The 18,405-nt window shown below is 38.8% G+C and overlaps 1 protein-coding gene across 22 annotated transcripts in view; it reads left to right on the top strand.

Annotated features, from left to right (window-relative positions):
• Positions 1-10,957, top strand: part of BEGAIN (brain enriched guanylate kinase associated) — a 159,699-nt gene extending 148,742 nt beyond the window's left edge. For all 22 annotated transcript variants that reach the window (XM_072930413.1, XM_072930414.1, XM_072930415.1 and 19 more), the window contains 3 exons: positions 1,882-1,989; positions 5,608-5,691; positions 8,857-10,957. In XM_072930413.1, coding sequence (XP_072786514.1) covers positions 1,882-1,989; positions 5,608-5,691; positions 8,857-10,230 — 1,566 coding nt within the window. In that variant the 3' untranslated portion in view covers positions 10,231-10,957. The remainder of the gene's footprint in view (positions 1-1,881; positions 1,990-5,607; positions 5,692-8,856) is intronic.
• The last annotated feature ends 7,448 nt before the right edge of the window (positions 10,958-18,405 follow it).

Raw genomic sequence — 18,405 nt, 5'->3', positions numbered from 1 at the left:
TTAGTTCACTATAAAATCAATGAGAGTTAAGGGTCTCCTATAAAATCACGTTGATCTGCCTAATTAAAAAACATAGTCCTGTGTCTGGTTAAAATCACTAAGGTTGGAGCCTTGCAAGCTCTCAAAGCTTCACTTTGGCCTTCCATGAGAAGTCCCTAGGCAGGAGTGCCTGATCAATGGGAACAAGGAGGTGAGAGGTGCCAAGCCTGAGCCAGCCTCCAGACCCGAAATGTCAGGACAGAGGGCTGGCAACAGCAGGGACCAGACCGTCCACAGAAAACTGACACTAAAATAGGCCAGTCCAGACCTTCACAAAGACACTTCAATCATATCTGCCCAGTCTAAAGCAAGCTGTGGGTTTGCTTAGACCGTTTGAGAAGGTGTTTTTCTTTAAATAGCAGCTTAGCATGATGAGAGCTGCCACTTCCAATTTAATCTCCCTCCTTTAATACAAGCTGGTGCTTTGCAGCTGGATAATTAACCTTGATATTCATTCAGACTTCAAAACACCCAATTCCCCTTGCTGTCAATTAGCTGACAATGTCAAGCGTGTGTTGATAGAAGATTTTTGTGTGACCCTGGCAATATGGCATTTGGGAAATCTGAGTCTTTCACAACTAAAAATGGGAAGTCACATTCACAGAATCACAGAATGGTTGAGGTTGGAAGGGACCATTTCACCACTACATCCACTTGGAGATCTAGTCCAATCTGCCTGCTCAAATAGGGTACTCTGGAGCATTTTACTCAGAAATGTGTCCAGGGAGATTTTTAATATCTCCTCAGCCTCTATGGGCACCCTGCCTCATTGCTCAGCCACCTTCACAGTACAGAATTCCTTCCTCATATTCAGGAGAGCTTCCCATGTTCCAATTTCCACCTGTTGCCTCTTGTCCTATTGCTCAGCACCACTGAGACTGTGAATTTGTTGCTGGATTAGGTCCACTAAAAAAAATAGATGTATATTAGGGTTTACCCCACTATCTGCTCTTTTGGCAATATACCTTTCTAAAATACCCTCAAGATATTTTTCAAACCTTCTTGTTGCAGCTCTGAGTGCACAGAAAATGCCATACTTTTTAGCACCAATGTAAGGCTGGAGGCAGGGATATAAATGACTGGTACACAATGATTTTTGATATGAGAAGCAGTACAATAAGCACTGCGTATCAAAATTAAACAAAAGGTGGGAAGGACCTACTGGCATTTCATTATTTCCACTGATCTCTTTGCATTTTTAATGAAGAGTTACATCCTACTGGTAACAAGATTAAATTAGGGGGCAGAAAGAAATTTGAATCAGACTGTTTTCCTGCTATGCCACAGTGGATTGTGTTCTGCTAATGAGTGCTAACCCTGCAATCAGGTAAACATTCACCTTGAGAAATGAACAACCTTAATCAGGGCTTTTAAATCTGCCAGAACAGTCAACAGCTAAAATGAAATTGGCTCAAACACAACTGCTTTTCTTTTTAGATATTGTTCTTCCTTCCTTATGAGCATGGGAAATAATAGCATAAGTGAAACATTCTTGTAGTAAAAGAGCAGCTCCAGTGCCTTCCATGTGAGAGACCTTGTCCTGTGACTAAGAAGGGATGTACTGATTGATGCTCAATAGATGCTTCTGCATAGGCTAACTGGAGCCTTCTGTGAAGGTTCCTAACATGAGCTCAGTCTGACCTCCATAGTTCTAAAGAACTTTACCTCATCTCCTAAGGAAAATAATGGAGAAAATAAATAAGAGGGGGGGCAAGAAGAAAGAAAAAAGAAATGTTGGTCTATTGTGATTTTCTATGAATTTGAGAATGACATCAACCAGTGGACCTTTATCTGAAATATTCTGACAGTTGAAAAACACTGACCACTCCTTTTTCTATGCAGGGTCAACATTACGAAGAGGAAAAACGGGCTTTGAGCCATGAAATAATTGCACTCAATAATCACTTAATAGAAGCCAAGGTGACGATAGATAAATTGTCAGAAGACAATGTAAGTATTTAATTATTCATTTTGAGATTATATTCAGAAACAAATTAGTTCTTGCACTTCCTATGAAATTATAGAATAGTATTTTATGTTTGTATGAAGTGTAACCTGTCCCCTCAACAGTTAAAATTCATGTTTGTTTGTTCCCATCATTTTGTAAATCCAGCTCTCCTTATGCTATGAGGTTGTGGTGAGACTTTTCATTTCATTCCTTACATCTAGCCTGAAAATTATGAAAAAAAAAATAGTCTAAGAAATGGCAATATTCCCACATTGATTTTGCCATCACTACAGCAAATTGATGCGAGCACATGGTCAGAGCTGTTACAGGGACAGGTGTGTGGAATGGGAACTCATCAGAAGGATTTTAGGCACAGAATAGAGCTCTGCATTTCCTGCAATTCTTTGATATTTTGGTCTTTGCTCACCAAAAGCCCAGCACAAGCCAGCTCTGCTAGCAGAAGGCAGGATTGACCCAGCCTGGTCACTCACACCACTCCTGCAGGGAGCAGGAGCCAGGCTTTCCCCAGCAGTTGTTCATGTGTAAAAATGTACTTGTCTCTGTGTGGGACAAAACAGGGAACATCTCTGGCAATTGTCACCCTCCATCTCATTAAACACTACTGAAAAATGGCAAAAGTAGTGCAGTTGGCAACAAGCTCATTAAATCCTTCCTGAGACAAACCTACAAAGACAGCAAAGAGAGGAATATTGCAGGCATTTAGTTCATTATTGTGCCATTCCTTCCACATTTAATAAAAAATTAATCGACAGAAGACGTGTTTCTGTTAGCACTTATTTTCCAGCATCTTACATTCAATCTTCCCATATTTCACATGTACTCTTAATCATAGCTGGGAGCATTTAATCTCATTAAAATGCCTGTTGATGTGAACTCTGCCTGTGCAATTAACAGCTTTCCAACTGAAATAAAGAGTTCCCAATCTGACCCCTAACTTTTATAGAAGTTGAGTTGAAAGAAGAGTTACTTCATCATTCTAACAGCTATGTGTAACGGAGTGTGGTAAAAGTAATGGGCTACATCCAGGTTTTGGAAGCACAGGTACATCTCCAGACTAGTTCATCTGAAATCAGTGGAGTTATTTTTGATTTAAAATAGCGGTGGAAGAAAGTTGCAGAAATCTCTCTTTAGGTATGCATGCATTTGTACTGACCTGTAGTACTTCATGGAGTCAGGTTTGAGCCACATTTGAAGTGTTTTCAGTACTCATAGTTTTACTCTGAGCACTAGAATATGGTCCAGAGGCCTCAAATAACAGTACCACTTCTTCAGACTTGAGGTTGGTCCACAGACAAAGTTCTGCCCTTGTAGGTCTTGAGAAAATAGCATGAAATTAAGTCAGGGGAGATTTAGGTTGGATATCAGGAAAAGGTTCTGGAACAGCTCCCCAGGGCAGTGGTCACAGCCTCAAGCCTGACAGAGCTCAAGAAATGTTTGTACAATGCTCTCAGGCACAGGGTGTGTCTCTTGGGGATGATGCTGTGCAGGGCTGGGAGTTGGACTTGATGATCTTTGTGGGTCCCTTCCAGCTCAGGATAATCTATGATTATGTGTAGTGTCACTAATAAGGGTAAAGGTTATATTCCAAATTTTAAAATAAAGGACTACAAAACAAACCACTAATATTATACCTAATAAGTACAGAAGTGATAAAATGAAGAATCCTACATGGCAAAAATGTTTTTATTTAAACAATATTTCTTTCTTCAATTATATTTTCCCTCTCTCTTCTGACAGAAATGTAAAATTATGTTTTCGATATAAAAACATATTTTAAACTGTGGGAAACACTTCTGGCATTAATTATAGTTCTAGTTGCCACAGATACGGCTGGTTTTCATTCAGGCAAACATTAAAGGAGAGAAGGTCACAAGTTGCATGGCTTGGCCCACCAGGTTGAGAACAAAGTACACGTGGCACATGCAGCTCACATGTAATTTTTCTGTAGTAATTTTTAAAGCTGCTAAAAATAAAGTGTCAGAAATGCTTTTTGTGCTCTCCATGACAACCACTGAGCAGAAAGAGAGGCACAGAGCTTTTGAAGAAAGGATTAGGTTCTGGAGAGATATCATTTTTGTGTGCCTGGAAATGCCATATGGGACTCGGGGTACCTGTCTGTTCCATACATTGTGCAGCAATATATATTTGGTTTAATGTATATGCAACATATCAGAGTCACATGTACGTGCAGCAGATTTTACTTCTAAATTGAAATCCTGGGTTCTTTTTCAGGAATGAAAATAGTGTGTCCTAATATAAATTTAAGATCCAATAAATGAATACAGTACATTTGAAGCAGAAGGGGCATGTATAAAATCTCACAAAGACAGAGAAAAAAAATCACAAAACAAAAGTGTCTAAAGGTCCTTGAATGTGCAAAAATATGAACTAATGTTCACAGGACAACTATCCCCATCACTGAAAGACTCACAAGAACATCTTGTTGCTTCTCTTATTACAGAATACCTTAAAATTTTCCTTTAAAACTGAGGAACTTCCTTTTTTACAGAAGATTTCTCTATGAGTTTTGAAGAGAATTAATGTAGCCATAAAAACTGGCATGCAATAAAATTATGGCATTAGCATCAGAGAAAATCCAAATTATATCAGTATTCCACTCCTTTTGTCTACAAACATAGTAATTTTTACAGATTAACACAGCCCAGTGCCCGTAGCACTTTCATGCTTTGTATATCTCATCTCTGCCCACCTATAAAGTCAGCTACTGAAGCCAACCTTTGCTTTAATGCAACTAGACAAGGAAAAGGAAAAACAAAATACAACTCCTACCTTCAGGAAGCCAGAGATACTAGTTGAAGGATACGGTTACACAGTCATGTGTTCTAAATTAAATTTAAGTGAAGGGCAAATCTGTGTGCTGAATTTTCCCATTAAATAGGCTGTGGGAATCATTCAATACCAAGATAGTATAAGAAGCTTGCTTAAATTCTCTCCTTCCTTGTGTGGAATTCTCATGGTAATTTCTTGACCAGTGAAAATATTCTGTTCTGCAGCATCAAATATTTGCAGTGAGATTTAATATATTTCTATAGCTACATTCTGCAAGATATTAAAGAAGCCAGGAACCATCCAGAAATATCAAAAGGATAGAGAGTCTCCCTTCTTAAAAAACCAACACGATGTATATTTCTGTTATTAATTTCTCCCAGAGTCTCATAAGGTTATTTTAGCATTTTCTAAAGTTGTATTTTAGTGCTCACCTGGATAATACCCACTAAAATTTTTCTTTTTTGCTTAAAAGATCATGGTTTTTAGCCTTCACAGTACCATGCCTGTTAACAATATAAAATTCAGTTCTTAATGGTAAGTATCTATCTTCTGAAATGCAGATTACTGTTCTGTTGTAACAGGTCTCAAAAGTTTATTCTTAGTAATTTTATCAGCCCTCACAGAGCAGAGGAGGAAATATCTCTAGGTTGTGCAAGAAACAACAAAGCATCTTAATTTGTTTAGAAATTAAAGTATGCTCCAAATCTCCCCAAAGTGAATTTTGAAAAGATTGATCAGGCACGGGAGAAAGGCTGAATGCCACGAGCACTTTGCAAGATTTAAAGAGGTTATTTTTTGTTTTTTTCCAGGAGCTCTACAGGAAGGACTGCAATTTAGCTGCTCAGCTTCTCCAGTGCAGCAAGAACTATGACAGGGCACATAAACTTTCAGAGGTAATGTGGCCAAACTTGCTCGATGACATAAATATTGTATGGAAAACAGGTTATTTTGCATGTATCAATTCCAGAATTTTTTTGCCCTTAAGGCTTTTATTCCTTCTTTAAGCCACGGGAGACCTCATGCACATGCTGGTGTTTGTGCAGCCAAGGGAGATGCTGACTAAATGACAGCCCATGGTGGAACTTGAAGGCACTTTCTTTCTCCAAACCTTTCCTAGCCACTATAATAGGATCCACTGCACCGATTGCCTGTAAAGCACAGGTTTCGTAAAACACTGCTGTGCTGTGAACTCCAGCATGCAAAATGCTGTGCAGGAGCAGTGGGGTGAGAGCAGGGAAATGACAAGCCACAGGCGTCAGAGATTCTGATATGGTCAATTTTCCTCCTGAAGCTATTTTCCATTCCAGCTAGTGTCCAAACCCGAATTTTAAAATGGACTGCCAGAACAAATATCTTTTGCTAAAGAAACCAGAGCACCGAATAATTGATTTCCAATCATAAAGTGTAAACTTTAATTAATAATCCTCGCTTCCAAGGAAACGAGGCTTGAGGAATGGGCTCCTTAAAGAGGAGGCAAATATTATCTTGGTAAAGAAGACAGTTCTTTAGGGATCCAGGCCCTGCACAAAGCAATAGCACCTTCCCCACATATATTGCTTCAGTGAAGGTTACAGAGAATAGTCTTTCCTTCTTCAGTCCCATCAGGTCAGCATCCCCCCAAATGGCCTCTCTTGTGCAATTCTGCAATGGAATATTGCAAAATTAAATTTGGAACATACAAATCATCTTTAAGTGAGTAGAAGGCTTAAGAGAACTGAATAACCCTGATAAATAAAGATGGAGCAAGATTTTCCTGTCCACCAGACAATTATTTTATGGAACAGAGACAGAACTTCCAAATTAACCATTATCTTGGTCCTGTTATTTTTTTCCTGTTAACTGACTTCCCTTAGCAAATTGTGTCAAGGAATTATCATTATATTACTCACACTTGATAGCACCCTACCTGTTCTAATTAGGACCTTTAAAGCATTTAATTGTTTATTTGCAGAGAACTATCACAAATGTGAGATCTCTCCACAATTTCCCAGACTGTCATATACTCAGTTAAACAAGCAGTCTCCACTCATTAGTCCAAGCATTTATTAATTTAGCAAGTGTGAAGGTGCTGTTACAGGCAATAAATTTTTTTACAAGTGCAAATATTGCCTGATGGACTATTTTATGTTATCCAGAAACCTAAACAGTAGTAAAATATAGCAATGTGATAGCAGTATCATTTAATAATTCCAGTTTCCAGTGCAGTGCCCACAAATTAATGTTCTTTTTAACACATTTTATAATCTTAATAACATGTATAAAATAGATCAAACAGGGGTTCTGCAGGATATTAAAATAAGAGCTGCCCCATACAGCATCTTCACATTAAATTAACTGTATTTCTTTTCTTCGTTTCTAAGGCGATTTACACCAGGCCTATTTTACAACCTGTTTATTCAATCTTTTTTGCATCTGTACTTACTATGACTAATGTTGCTGTCTGCCAGCAGACAGCATCATTTATTTCCAATGGAGTACATATGAGTTAATTGTCCAAAATATCCTGGAAGGTCTATTGGTTGAAAAAACACTTGTCCTACTACAAATAACAGGAATGTCATTCCACTATATGTCTGTATTGGGAACACAGTGAGGTTTGGGGGTTAAAACAGCTTAAAAAATACCCAATGAAATTAAAAGAGGATCTCCATATCTTACAATATATAAGGCCATGAAAAGGATCAGGCACCTTAACTTTCTTTGTCCAAAACTACCAGTATTTGTAGAGTTCTATCCTCCTGAGGAAGAAATTTAAAGGGAAAGTGAGATTGCTAAGGTCACAATGTTAACCACTGATTATTTTGTAAAGAGGAACTAGATTTCTAGTTATAAAAAGAAAGTGCTAAGTAAATCACAGTTTAGCCCAGAACCGAAGGGATTCATTCCCAAGGGGCACAAATCAACAGGAATATCAAAGGAGCTAATGCAATCACAAACTCAAAACTTATTCCAAACATGAATTCTGATTTCCAGCAAGAAATAGGGAGAGAGACCTCTCTCATATTGCTTTCTGATCATTGTTAGAGATCTCAAGTGAGTAAGGCAGATAAAATTTGACAGGAAAGCATGCTTGGTGATACCTGAGCAAGATTCACCAAGGAATGTCATCTCTCTCTCTTTTCTGGTCCACATGACAGAATGGCAGGTGAAACCACCATCCACAGCCCTGGTCCTGACTTTCTAAAGAAAAAAAAAACCTATAGGATTTCTGATACACAACAGACTTATTGATTAATTCTGTCACAGGAGTCACAATTCAGGTCTTAATGCTTTTTTCTGCCAGTGTGTTAGGACACGTTGAGGCTTATGTGGATGGTTGATCTGACAAGCAGTGTCCAACTGCAGGGGCAAGGAAGCCAGCTTGATCTGCTTCTTCCCAGCACAGGAATAATCCTGTCACAGCAGCCAGCACCACTTCTATAAGTGTCAGTCAGCTTCTCTGCATCTTCAAACAGCATTATTTATCAAAGGTGATGCTGGAGGGCAGGAGCCAATTTGACATGGGGTTGTAGGCACAATGAGCTTGAGGAAAGACAAAAGAAGAACAAAATAGATACGATCTCTTCATGCTTCCTCACTCCCACAGAGACCTCTGCACACTCACACTCCAACTGCAATCACACCCAAGCACACGATCTGGAAAGTGTTGCTGTAGACTCTAATTCCCTACCTGCCTTTTTAAGATTGTTGTTTACTACATACTTTATTTACATCAGTAAAATAAACCTGGAAGTGCTGGGTTAATGGCTGGACTTGATGAGTGTAGAAGCCTCTTCTGACCTGAGCAATTCTATGATCATTCCTATCCAACCTGAATTAATTTGGAAGGAAACATTTCAGTTTCACGGTGTTAACCGTGAGCGGAAGCAGATGAAGATGTACAAATGTTAAGTAAACAAACAAAATTCATTTGATTACATTTGTTTCCAGAAATGCACAAAAATTGTGGCCGTCACAAAGAACCAGGTATGGTGAGCTATGTAATGTCATAAACAGCACTCATCTGACACCTCTATTGATACGTACCCTTTTCTCCTTGCCATCTCTTTATGTTGCAGTTGCCAACAGACTTTCAGGAAAGAGTCAGCATCCACCTGGAAAAGCACGGGTGCAGCCTTTCTGTCCCCTTGTGCCACACTTCTTATGCTGACACCATACCCACTTGCGTCATTGCCAAAGTACTGGAAAAACCTGACCCACACAGCTTGTCCTCACACTTGTCAAGCCCATCTACGAGGGATCTCAATTTTCAGGACTCTGCTGGAAAAGTCGGACAAAGACCCCAGTACAAGTCCGACATCTACTGCAGTGACACGGCCCTTTACTGCCCCGAGGAGAGGAGGAGGGAGAGGCGGCAGAGTGTGGACACACAAGTGAAAGATGTGGGGTTCCTGCGGTCCCAAAACTCCACGGACAGCACTGTGGAAGAAGACGGTTTCCATTCCAGCTTCTCCCACGAAGCCTTCCCAGAGTACATTACCTCTCTGCCAACCTCCAGCTCCTACTCCAGCTTTAGCGTCACATCTGAGGAGAAGGAGAACGCCCAAGCCAACACTCTGACAGCCTCCCAGCAAGCGATCTACATGAGCAACCGGGACGAGCTGTTTGAAAGGAAGTCACCCGCGGGTTACGAGCATCAGGGCAGCCCCAGGTTTGCCAAGCCCAAGCCCGCGCAGCACATGGAGCTCGCTGACGACAACGAGAACTCACCCACTTTTACCAGGACTCTGCCTCCATATGCAAATGAACCTTTTCATTTCTCAGCCATAACACCACAGCAGGCTTTGGCAAACCAGAAAATGAGGAATGAGTGCAGGAGCACCCACCTTTCAGAAGAAGACTTGCCAGGGCGATGGAGGCAGCTGAGCGTGGAGGACATTGGAGCGTACTCCTACAGGAACGCTGGCAGGCTGTCGCCCTGCAGTTTCTCAGAGCAGTACTACAGCAGCCCCATCAAGAAGGGGGACAGTCGAACAAGCCCCATCTATGCTAGTTACAAAGCAGACAGCTGCTCAGAGGGAGATGACATCTGCCAAAGCAGACTTGTGGATTCTTGCTTCCTGAGAACAGACAGTGGCCTGAACATTGACATCAGCACAAGCTGTAAACAGGACAAATTGCCCACTTACAAAACAAAAGAATCAAGAGACCAAAAAAATGAACGGATCACTGTCCAGTTATGCAGTAGCAAAAACATCGAAAATAGCCCAGTATTGAAAAGAGAATACGTGGACGTGAGCCCCAACAGCTCAGCAGAGTCACTCAATCAGAGTTCAGTGGAGGCTCCAGAAATCCACCAGTCTTCCATGGATCAAGGAAGCCATTCGGGTGTTCACAGCAAACAGCCACAGTTCCAGCGGACTGGGAGCACTGGTCTGAGTCGGAAGGACAGCCTTACAAAAGCACAGTTATACGGAACCCTTCTGAACTAGGCATCTCCCCAAACGGCAATAAGACAGCAAACAAAAGGCAGAAAAGAGCATTTGATACTTCAAGGTTCTGAGAAACAGGATTATTATAAAATATATATTCATAACGGTACTATATGTTTAAAACAAAATCTCTTCAAAAACGTTATACAGCACTTTTCACTTGACATCCTTCCCACATGGGAGACTGTCCCCTCCCCTCTTTTATAAACCTGAAATATTTTTATAAACAAAAACGTATTTATTAGACTATCCTAAACTATTTGAGCAGAATTCTTTTCCCTTCAAGCAGGTTTCTTATTTATTTTTGTGCATGAGGCCATCTGTGCCTAAATTCTTGGAGGAAATGGGTAAAATCATGATGACAGTGACAAAAAAGAAATAAACCCACCCAATAAAATACCATAAAATGTCATGTGAAATCAAAACAAACAAGAATGGTGAATTTGAAGAAGTATATTTTTTAACAAGAATGGAATTGTATCTTAAGTTATTTCATACAAATGTATTTATGAGTGACTAATGTATGCACAAAGTGATACTAATATTTTGTTCTTTTAATCCACTGTGTTTCTGCTTTCCTATTTTTCCTTGTATACTACCTCAAGAGTAATTGAGGGTTTCTTTGTCACATTTTCTGTAGGCTTGCATTTATATTGTCTAAAATGCATGCAGTGTCATAATTAATACTGTATTTTGCATAACTTAATAAAAGACACCAGTGGATATATTTTGGGGTTGTTTTTCCCTTCATTCAATAGAACATTGAATTGCTCTGAGGGGCATCAGTCCAGCAAAAGTTAATGGCTAAAGCTCCTGAACTGGATTGATTTCTAAAGAAGTCTCTTTCTCTGTAAGCTCCAGAGTAAACTGGTTCACAGCCCATGGCTTCTGGGTGTGGGAGGATGACTTCTTATCAGCTGTTGAAAGTAAGTAAGAAAAAAAAAATTATCCACAATCATGAGTTCATTAGACGGGGTTCTGCATTCTGAATGAAAACAGAAAATTACTCAAAAACCAGTGATGCAAGCTCCTCCTCTACTACTCCCATACTTGACACAATCATTTATGCCTTTAGGATTGTTGTATTCCACAGTTGCCCTTTCTTCATATGTAGCTTGGTGTTTCTAGCAGTGATTTTTCTGAAGCCTAAGAAAAGTCTGGAAAATCTGAAGCCTAAGGCAAGTCTGGAAAATCTGTAGCTTTTGCTCCTGAGTCCGAGAAGATGTATTTTTACGTTTACTTCTGCATTTCCTCCAGCAATTTTTCTGTTTCTCACAATTGCACCATTATGGAGTGTACAACTGGGACAGGAGGAAAAGGGAGAGAGCAAAACAAATGGAAGAGAAAAACAAAAAGGAGAGAAAGGGAAATTCTGTGAATTTTCTTCCCAGCTTCAGTATTCCTGCTTGGTGAGAGGTAGAATACAGCAATAAATATTTAATAATTATTTTAAGTCATGTTCACATTTCCTATACTTAAAATACTGACTCTTGACAGCTCATGTATGGGGGAAGACCTTGCTTTGTGCAGTATGTGGTAGTAATCAGTGGAAATATAAACTAGCATCTTGTAAAGCTAAAATATAATGATCTACTCAATAGATATCAAGAAAATATACTTTTTCTGCTGATTCTCTGAAAGCAGTTACCTGGCAACTGGCTATAAACCAGGACTACAGAACTGTTAATTTCCCATATAAGTATCTTCAATCATGGGGCCACAGATTCAATGCACTTGGCATGAATAACTCCCATTGTTCTCCATTTCCTTCATGTATAACATAAAAATTTGTCCATTACTGATGTGTGCAAGTACTTGCTGTGCTCTTTGGAAAATCAGGCATCAAGTCCCTGCAGTTCCTCTGGGGTCTGTTGCAGCACCATGGAGAACAATGGTCACAAATAATATCACACAAGTAAGGCACGAGATAGCTCCAAAGTGGTGCTCATTTCAGTATAAAACTGTCACATGCCTTGGGATTTTATGCTCCCAAACTTACTCACAGTGAGTGTGAGAGGTAGGGCAGGCTGCAAATAATTCCATTAAGTCAATAATAAACACTTACAATGAGGTTTCCAAAGGCCAAGAGATACTTATGGCAGAATGTGACCTGAAGAAAATTGACTTGGAGATCCAGAAGAGCTCTTATTTCCCCTTTGAAACACCAAGATAGAAAACAGATGTAGAAAAAAAAAACAAAAAAAAAACCTCACTATTGACTCATTCAGGTATATAAAATTTAAACAATCCCTAAGGCAAGACATTCATTTCTCTGGTCAATGAATATAAGTATTTGTATGGAAGAGGTGAAAATTAACTGTTATCTCACCTAAGAAAATATGTAAGCTATGAAACATTAAATTGTGTCATTTATGAACTGGTATACAGTGTCAGACTAATCCTTTCATAATATTGCTCATTATTTGACCTAAAGTGCTATTTTGGCAATTACAAAAAATTAAATTTCTTCTATATATTATATCTGATTATTTAATATCCTGTTCTAATATATTCTTTCATACTACTGCAGTTTCAAAGTCTGCTTCTATGCTTCACTTAACTCTTTTTCTCCGTTTATGTGCACTAATACATAGATTAAACCAAGCCTTTTCAACCAATTAGTACAGAGTTTTTTGTAAAGTAGCCCATAACCTTGTAACATTTTTCTGTAATGAATTCTGTTACAGAACAATATATTACCCTGTAATGAATTTCAACTGAATCAATCAAAATGGCTTCTGCTTTAATGTGCTGATTTAAATTTATCCTTAAGTAGAACAACTGATGGTAAGTTTGCTAATTTCCTATGAAATTGAGAAAAAGTTTCAATAATTCATCAAAATTTTCTCAGATTTACAGATACACTATGGTTTAATTCAATTTTAAAAAATAACTTTGAAATAATATAATAAAGGATTTATTTCTGGGATTTGGGGTTTAATTGAGACAACCACAGGGAGAGATAAGGACAGGATGATAGGTGTTTTCACAATATAGTCAAATTTTCTTTGTGGTAGTGTCTTAATTTTTGGCTTGCCTTCAGTTTTCACACCAGAAGGAAGTAATCCAGAAAAATTTGTGATGAGTTTTGGAGTATGTCATTGGAGATATTGAAAACAGCCAACAGAGTTCTGCTGTGCCATCAGACAACAGGTTTGTACAGACTTACTGAGATTTTAGGAGATTGATCCTTGCTAAAAAAGGAGCACTTACCTTCTGTAGGACATTTCTGACAGAAAACAGCACCCAAAAGAGCCTTCTCAGAAGACTTGATTTCCCTTTTTCCATTCAAGTAGATGTGGTTTGATAAACTCTACTCTTATGTTCATTTAATTACAAGTGTCTCCAGAAAGTAAAGCAACAGATCTTCAGCCAAAGTGCCACGGACCCCTCCACTTTGGTGGCTGAAAATTTGCCATGAAATACCTTTTCCCAAGGACATGGGAATGGGAAAATGCTCAGTTTTCTCTTAGGCATTATAAGAATGCCAAGGTGTCTCCATGCTGCCACAAAACCTCACTTTTCCAAATCAAATTTCATATGCAGGATTTGTAGGTAACTATGGCAGGAATTTTGATTTGATTAATTATTTCATTTGCCATGAGAAAGAACAGAAAGGGCAAGTAAAAGAAGTGGTAAGTCCCCAACAGTGCAGTGAAGCAGAAGATGAAAAATGTCATTTTAATGATGAAAACCAAAAGCAGAATGAATACGACATACAACACTGATCAAGGGGAAAACAATGGGAGCTGGAAGATCAGAGTCAGGCATATTGAATCACATATCAAAACAGAAAAGAATACAAAAATGTTACTAGGGATATGGGTTATAATTCACCAGGAATAACAGTGCAAAACTTTTATGAAATCATGGAAAGAAAATGCATTTTTGAGATGTTTTCTCATTCCCAATTAATCTTAAGAAAAGGTGCAAAATCTCAGTAATTATGAATAATGCAGGTCACTTTTGTTAACTTTTTAGAAGTCTAGAAATAGCTAAAATTTTTAAGTTTACATCATGGCAAGCTATAATACAGGTCATTTTCAACTCAAGATTTTCTAACTTCTTCACCCAAACTAGAAAATTAATCAAACTAATTCTTTGCCCTTCTAGCACATTTAATTAAAAAGAATCCATAATCTATCACAGAGCATGATTATGCAGTTACTTAGATTAATTTCCCCTTGTTTAATTTCAAAGTACAGATTGACATCCTTTGGACTTTTATATCAAATTCTTATCCTCTGTTCATGTTTGCAACCTTGTAACCCTTACAGACTATTGTTATATGTCTCCTTAAATATTGCTTAAATTGTGTTGATGTAGTCATCTGAGAATTTTCTCTTGGAAGATATTCCTTTCAGGACATAAACTGCTTCTTATTCTCTTCAAGGAACATCCTCCTCACCTTTCTACTGCTGAACACCACAACATTTTACTATGAACAGTGAGCTGTTCCAACCCACCTGTACAACAGTGCAGTTCAGGGAAAGGTGAGGGTTACGTAGATTAGAGCAGCTTCTAATGACCCTGCATGCTGATCTCCGTGTTTCAACCATGGCATGCTGTCCACATGGCCAGAAGTTATTCATTGTTTTCCCAAACTTTTCTCCATGTCTTTGGAAACAAACCTCATTGTTAGAAACAGCTCTGGTGATTCAGTTGTTCTTTGACAACCTGTGGTTCATTCCAGCATCTCTCACATTATTTTCTCTTTGGTATTTTCTTTTTACTGTATTTTAGTAATTGAGAGGGTTTGTTTAGCCACAGTTGAAAAGAGTAATTTGAATATTCATGCAATGAAAGGTTTTGCTCCTTTTGTACCCTTCAAGGTCTTAGACACCAGCTTACTGCCCAAGGCACCAAGGTTTGGAAAGGCTGCTGTTCCAAGCCCCTGAGCTCTCTCTTCCCCAGGCTCCTGCAGCCCCCTTGCTGCAGAGGAGGGTTTTCTGCTTTCTGCCAGATAGGAGCTCCTTAAAGATATTGTCAGCCCCACATCCCACACCTGTGGGGAGTGGTAAAGCACCTCCCACCCTACCTTGCTGAGGTAAGCATCATCCCTGCAGACTGTCTCAGAGCAGGGAGAACAACTTCATCTGCAAGGGCCCAAACAAGATGTGTAAATACAAGGCATAATTGTTGGAAAATATCCCTGATGAGAGTTAAGTGCCTCCTCATCAACACATCCATCATGATAGATATACATTAATACTCTAACTGTGATTATTCAGAAAAATTCTAATTTTTAAAGTTAGCTCTAATGAATGAATATTTAAATATATTCACTCATTTCAATTTTTCTTTTGCAATTTATGAGTCAGAGCAGACATGCATGAGCTGCAGAGCCACAGCACTATTTACTACACCCAGCCGAGCAATGACAGCTCTATGATTTAGAAGAGAAACAACAGCAAGTCCCAGAATAATTAAATTTGTAATGTCAATGTCAACCAGTGTCTTTTCCCATTCCAGGTTTTCACATGTGACATTGAAAATCAGATCACAAGGATTAAAAGCATCCTCAGCACATAAGGATTATAAATTTCAGCAGGTTCCCACTCAAGAGGTTTTTTGTCAAAGTAGAGTTTTATTGTTACAGTAGAAATCCTCTTAATCTGGAGACCAATTGTGTAGGGTGACATGGGGAGGGTGACCTACACTGAATGTCCAGACAGCATAGAACCTCTCACCCCAAGAAACCACTGTGCCACCAATCTGAGGAAGTGGGGGCAACAGCAGCAGCACTTCTAACTGATAAATTACGAGTACTGACTCTGGTGGGATAACTTTTGGCAAGGAGGTAAATCCGGATTTATGTTCACTTGACTTAAATTTGTCAATTTACTTCAATGGACCTTCAGCATTTCACAGTCTTTATCCTCCAAAAATGAGGGAGATGCTCTTATCCCCAAAGCTCTGGGAGTTACACTAAGATGACATGCCTAATCTCAGAGAGATAGTAAGGAGTTAACTATTTTAGTTTTAGCAGATTTTAAGGCTCTTGGCCTTTTGCCCGTGCTATAACTTGAGAAACAGTTAAGAAGGAAAGCTCAATTTCTCAAGCTCAGCCTTAGCACAGGAACTGAATCATTATTTTCTGATTCATCCCCACTTACCTGTGCTTTCAGAGTCCACCATAGCCTGAAGATGAGGAAGGAAAGAGCTGACACTGGAAGAAAGAAAATTCAAAATTTAATCTGTGCATCCAAACTAATAAAAGGCCAAATTATTTCTAAGACATGCTTGTCTACAATAAAACTGTTTTGGATTTTTTTTCATATTTTGTGCAGAGAATACATACACTGCCAAAGAAAGTATGTAACTGAGCTGAGAACTTGCATCTTGCTGTTTTGGAACAGCTTGGATTTTCCTGACAGGCTGGAAGGATAGGTAAGGGAAAGGATGCAGAGCAAGGATGATTTCTCTGTCAGCACAAAATGCAGTAAAACTTTCCAGTCACAACATTTGCTGTATTCCCCTGATTTTTTTGGGTACATTATGAAAAAGTCCCAGGAAAAAGCGTTTAGAAACAGACTCTTTTCTTTCAATCTAATTTTGCCTTTTCACCCCACCTCTTTTTAAAGAGAAAAAAAAATCACGTTTTGCAAGCTGCAGTGATATGGGGGATTTTGCTAGAGCTGTCAGTCCTGCCTATAAACACCTGACTTGTGTCAGTAGGGAAAAACAATCCTGAAGCTAAATCAGTTTAACAGAATAACATTTGCTACTCAAGGTGAAATGGTCTAATTGAAAATATGTCAGTAAACAGCTCATTACTGAGATTTCAGAGTCCAGAAAACCAAGCTGTGGGAACACAACAAATCCAGTAAAATCACACTTTTCAAAGACCCCAAACAATTATTTTATTTAAAATATGTTTGGACTGTCTTTTATGTTTCTTTCATTCTCTATTGATGATAAAAATTAAATGCACTTTCTGGCACTCTAGATGACACCAATTAAACTTGATTTCTTGCTTCAGCTCATAACTCCACTTGTCTCTGACTTCTAGGACTGCTTTATTTTGAGCTTTAAATTTCTGTTTGTTTAGAGAGAAAGTGTTGTTCCCACTCAAGCAACATAAGTTCCAACTCATGAAAATGCACACACAACTCTCAAGCCCTACCAAATAGGTAATTTGTCCAACATTTGTATTTTATCCTTATAAAAATTAGGATAATTCTTCTATCTTTTTATCCTTTAGTCTTATGAAGGATGGATTGTCTCTTATTACTTGATTATACAGTACTTGACAGAATAGTCCTTTGATTATAATTGCATAGGCCATGCATATTGCATTACCTGCCTACCATTACCAAATACCATATTTTCTTATCCTTAGTATTTTTTTTGGATGTGAAATTAACATTTCCTATTCACAGGTCAGTCTCTGGGCTACAATGACTCACCTCAAACTTACTTATACCTCATACAGAGAAATGAAGGGGACTATTTAAAACTACCAGTATTTTAAAAGGTCCATTACCCTGGGCTCTCCCTTTCCCTTGCTAGGCCTTTCTTCTTGCAACGCTTCTTAAACTGAAAGAGCAAAAACCTCAGCATACAGTATTTGGAAATTACTACAGAACAGCTGGGCTCCACCTCATTTTTCCACAGACACTGACACTGCATGTATCATATTTCTCAACACTCTGCAGTTTATATTTATACTTACTTGTAAGCCAAAGCTATTTATCAATTCACACAAAAAAGGATCTATTCAAAAAAAGGCACCCTGGCCACAAAGTTCCTTGGCACATCTGCACCTTCTTCCATTAGTGCCATCCACACTAGCTAGACATTGATACTTAGGAATTGCTCTGGGTAGTCTCCTGTTGAGCAGAAGTTGAGAGAATTAGCAATAGAAATAGAAATAACCCAAGCAAACAACAAAACAGGGAAGACTTCAAAGAAAGTCTACAGTTATCTTGCCATTATTAGACCTGAGTCTGCCATTGTCCAAGAAATAGAGACTGGAAATCAGGAGGGGATTCTGTTTTCCAGTGGGCTCACAGGGCAGACCTGAGAAAATCATGGTGTCCCCTGATGTTGCAGAACCACATCTGCAGAGCAGACACCAGGGCAGCAGCTCCTCAGAAACGTACAACAGTGATGAAAAAAACATATAGCATAACTTGACTTACCTGTCAATTTTTTTCCTATTTAATGGCAGTG

This window comes from Taeniopygia guttata, chromosome 5, assembly GCF_048771995.1.
Source record: "Taeniopygia guttata chromosome 5, bTaeGut7.mat, whole genome shotgun sequence".
In the NCBI taxonomy this organism is placed as follows: Eukaryota; Metazoa; Chordata; class Aves; order Passeriformes; family Estrildidae; genus Taeniopygia; species Taeniopygia guttata.
Note: the sequence above shows the minus strand (reverse complement) of the source record. Positions and strands in the feature narration are given on the sequence as shown.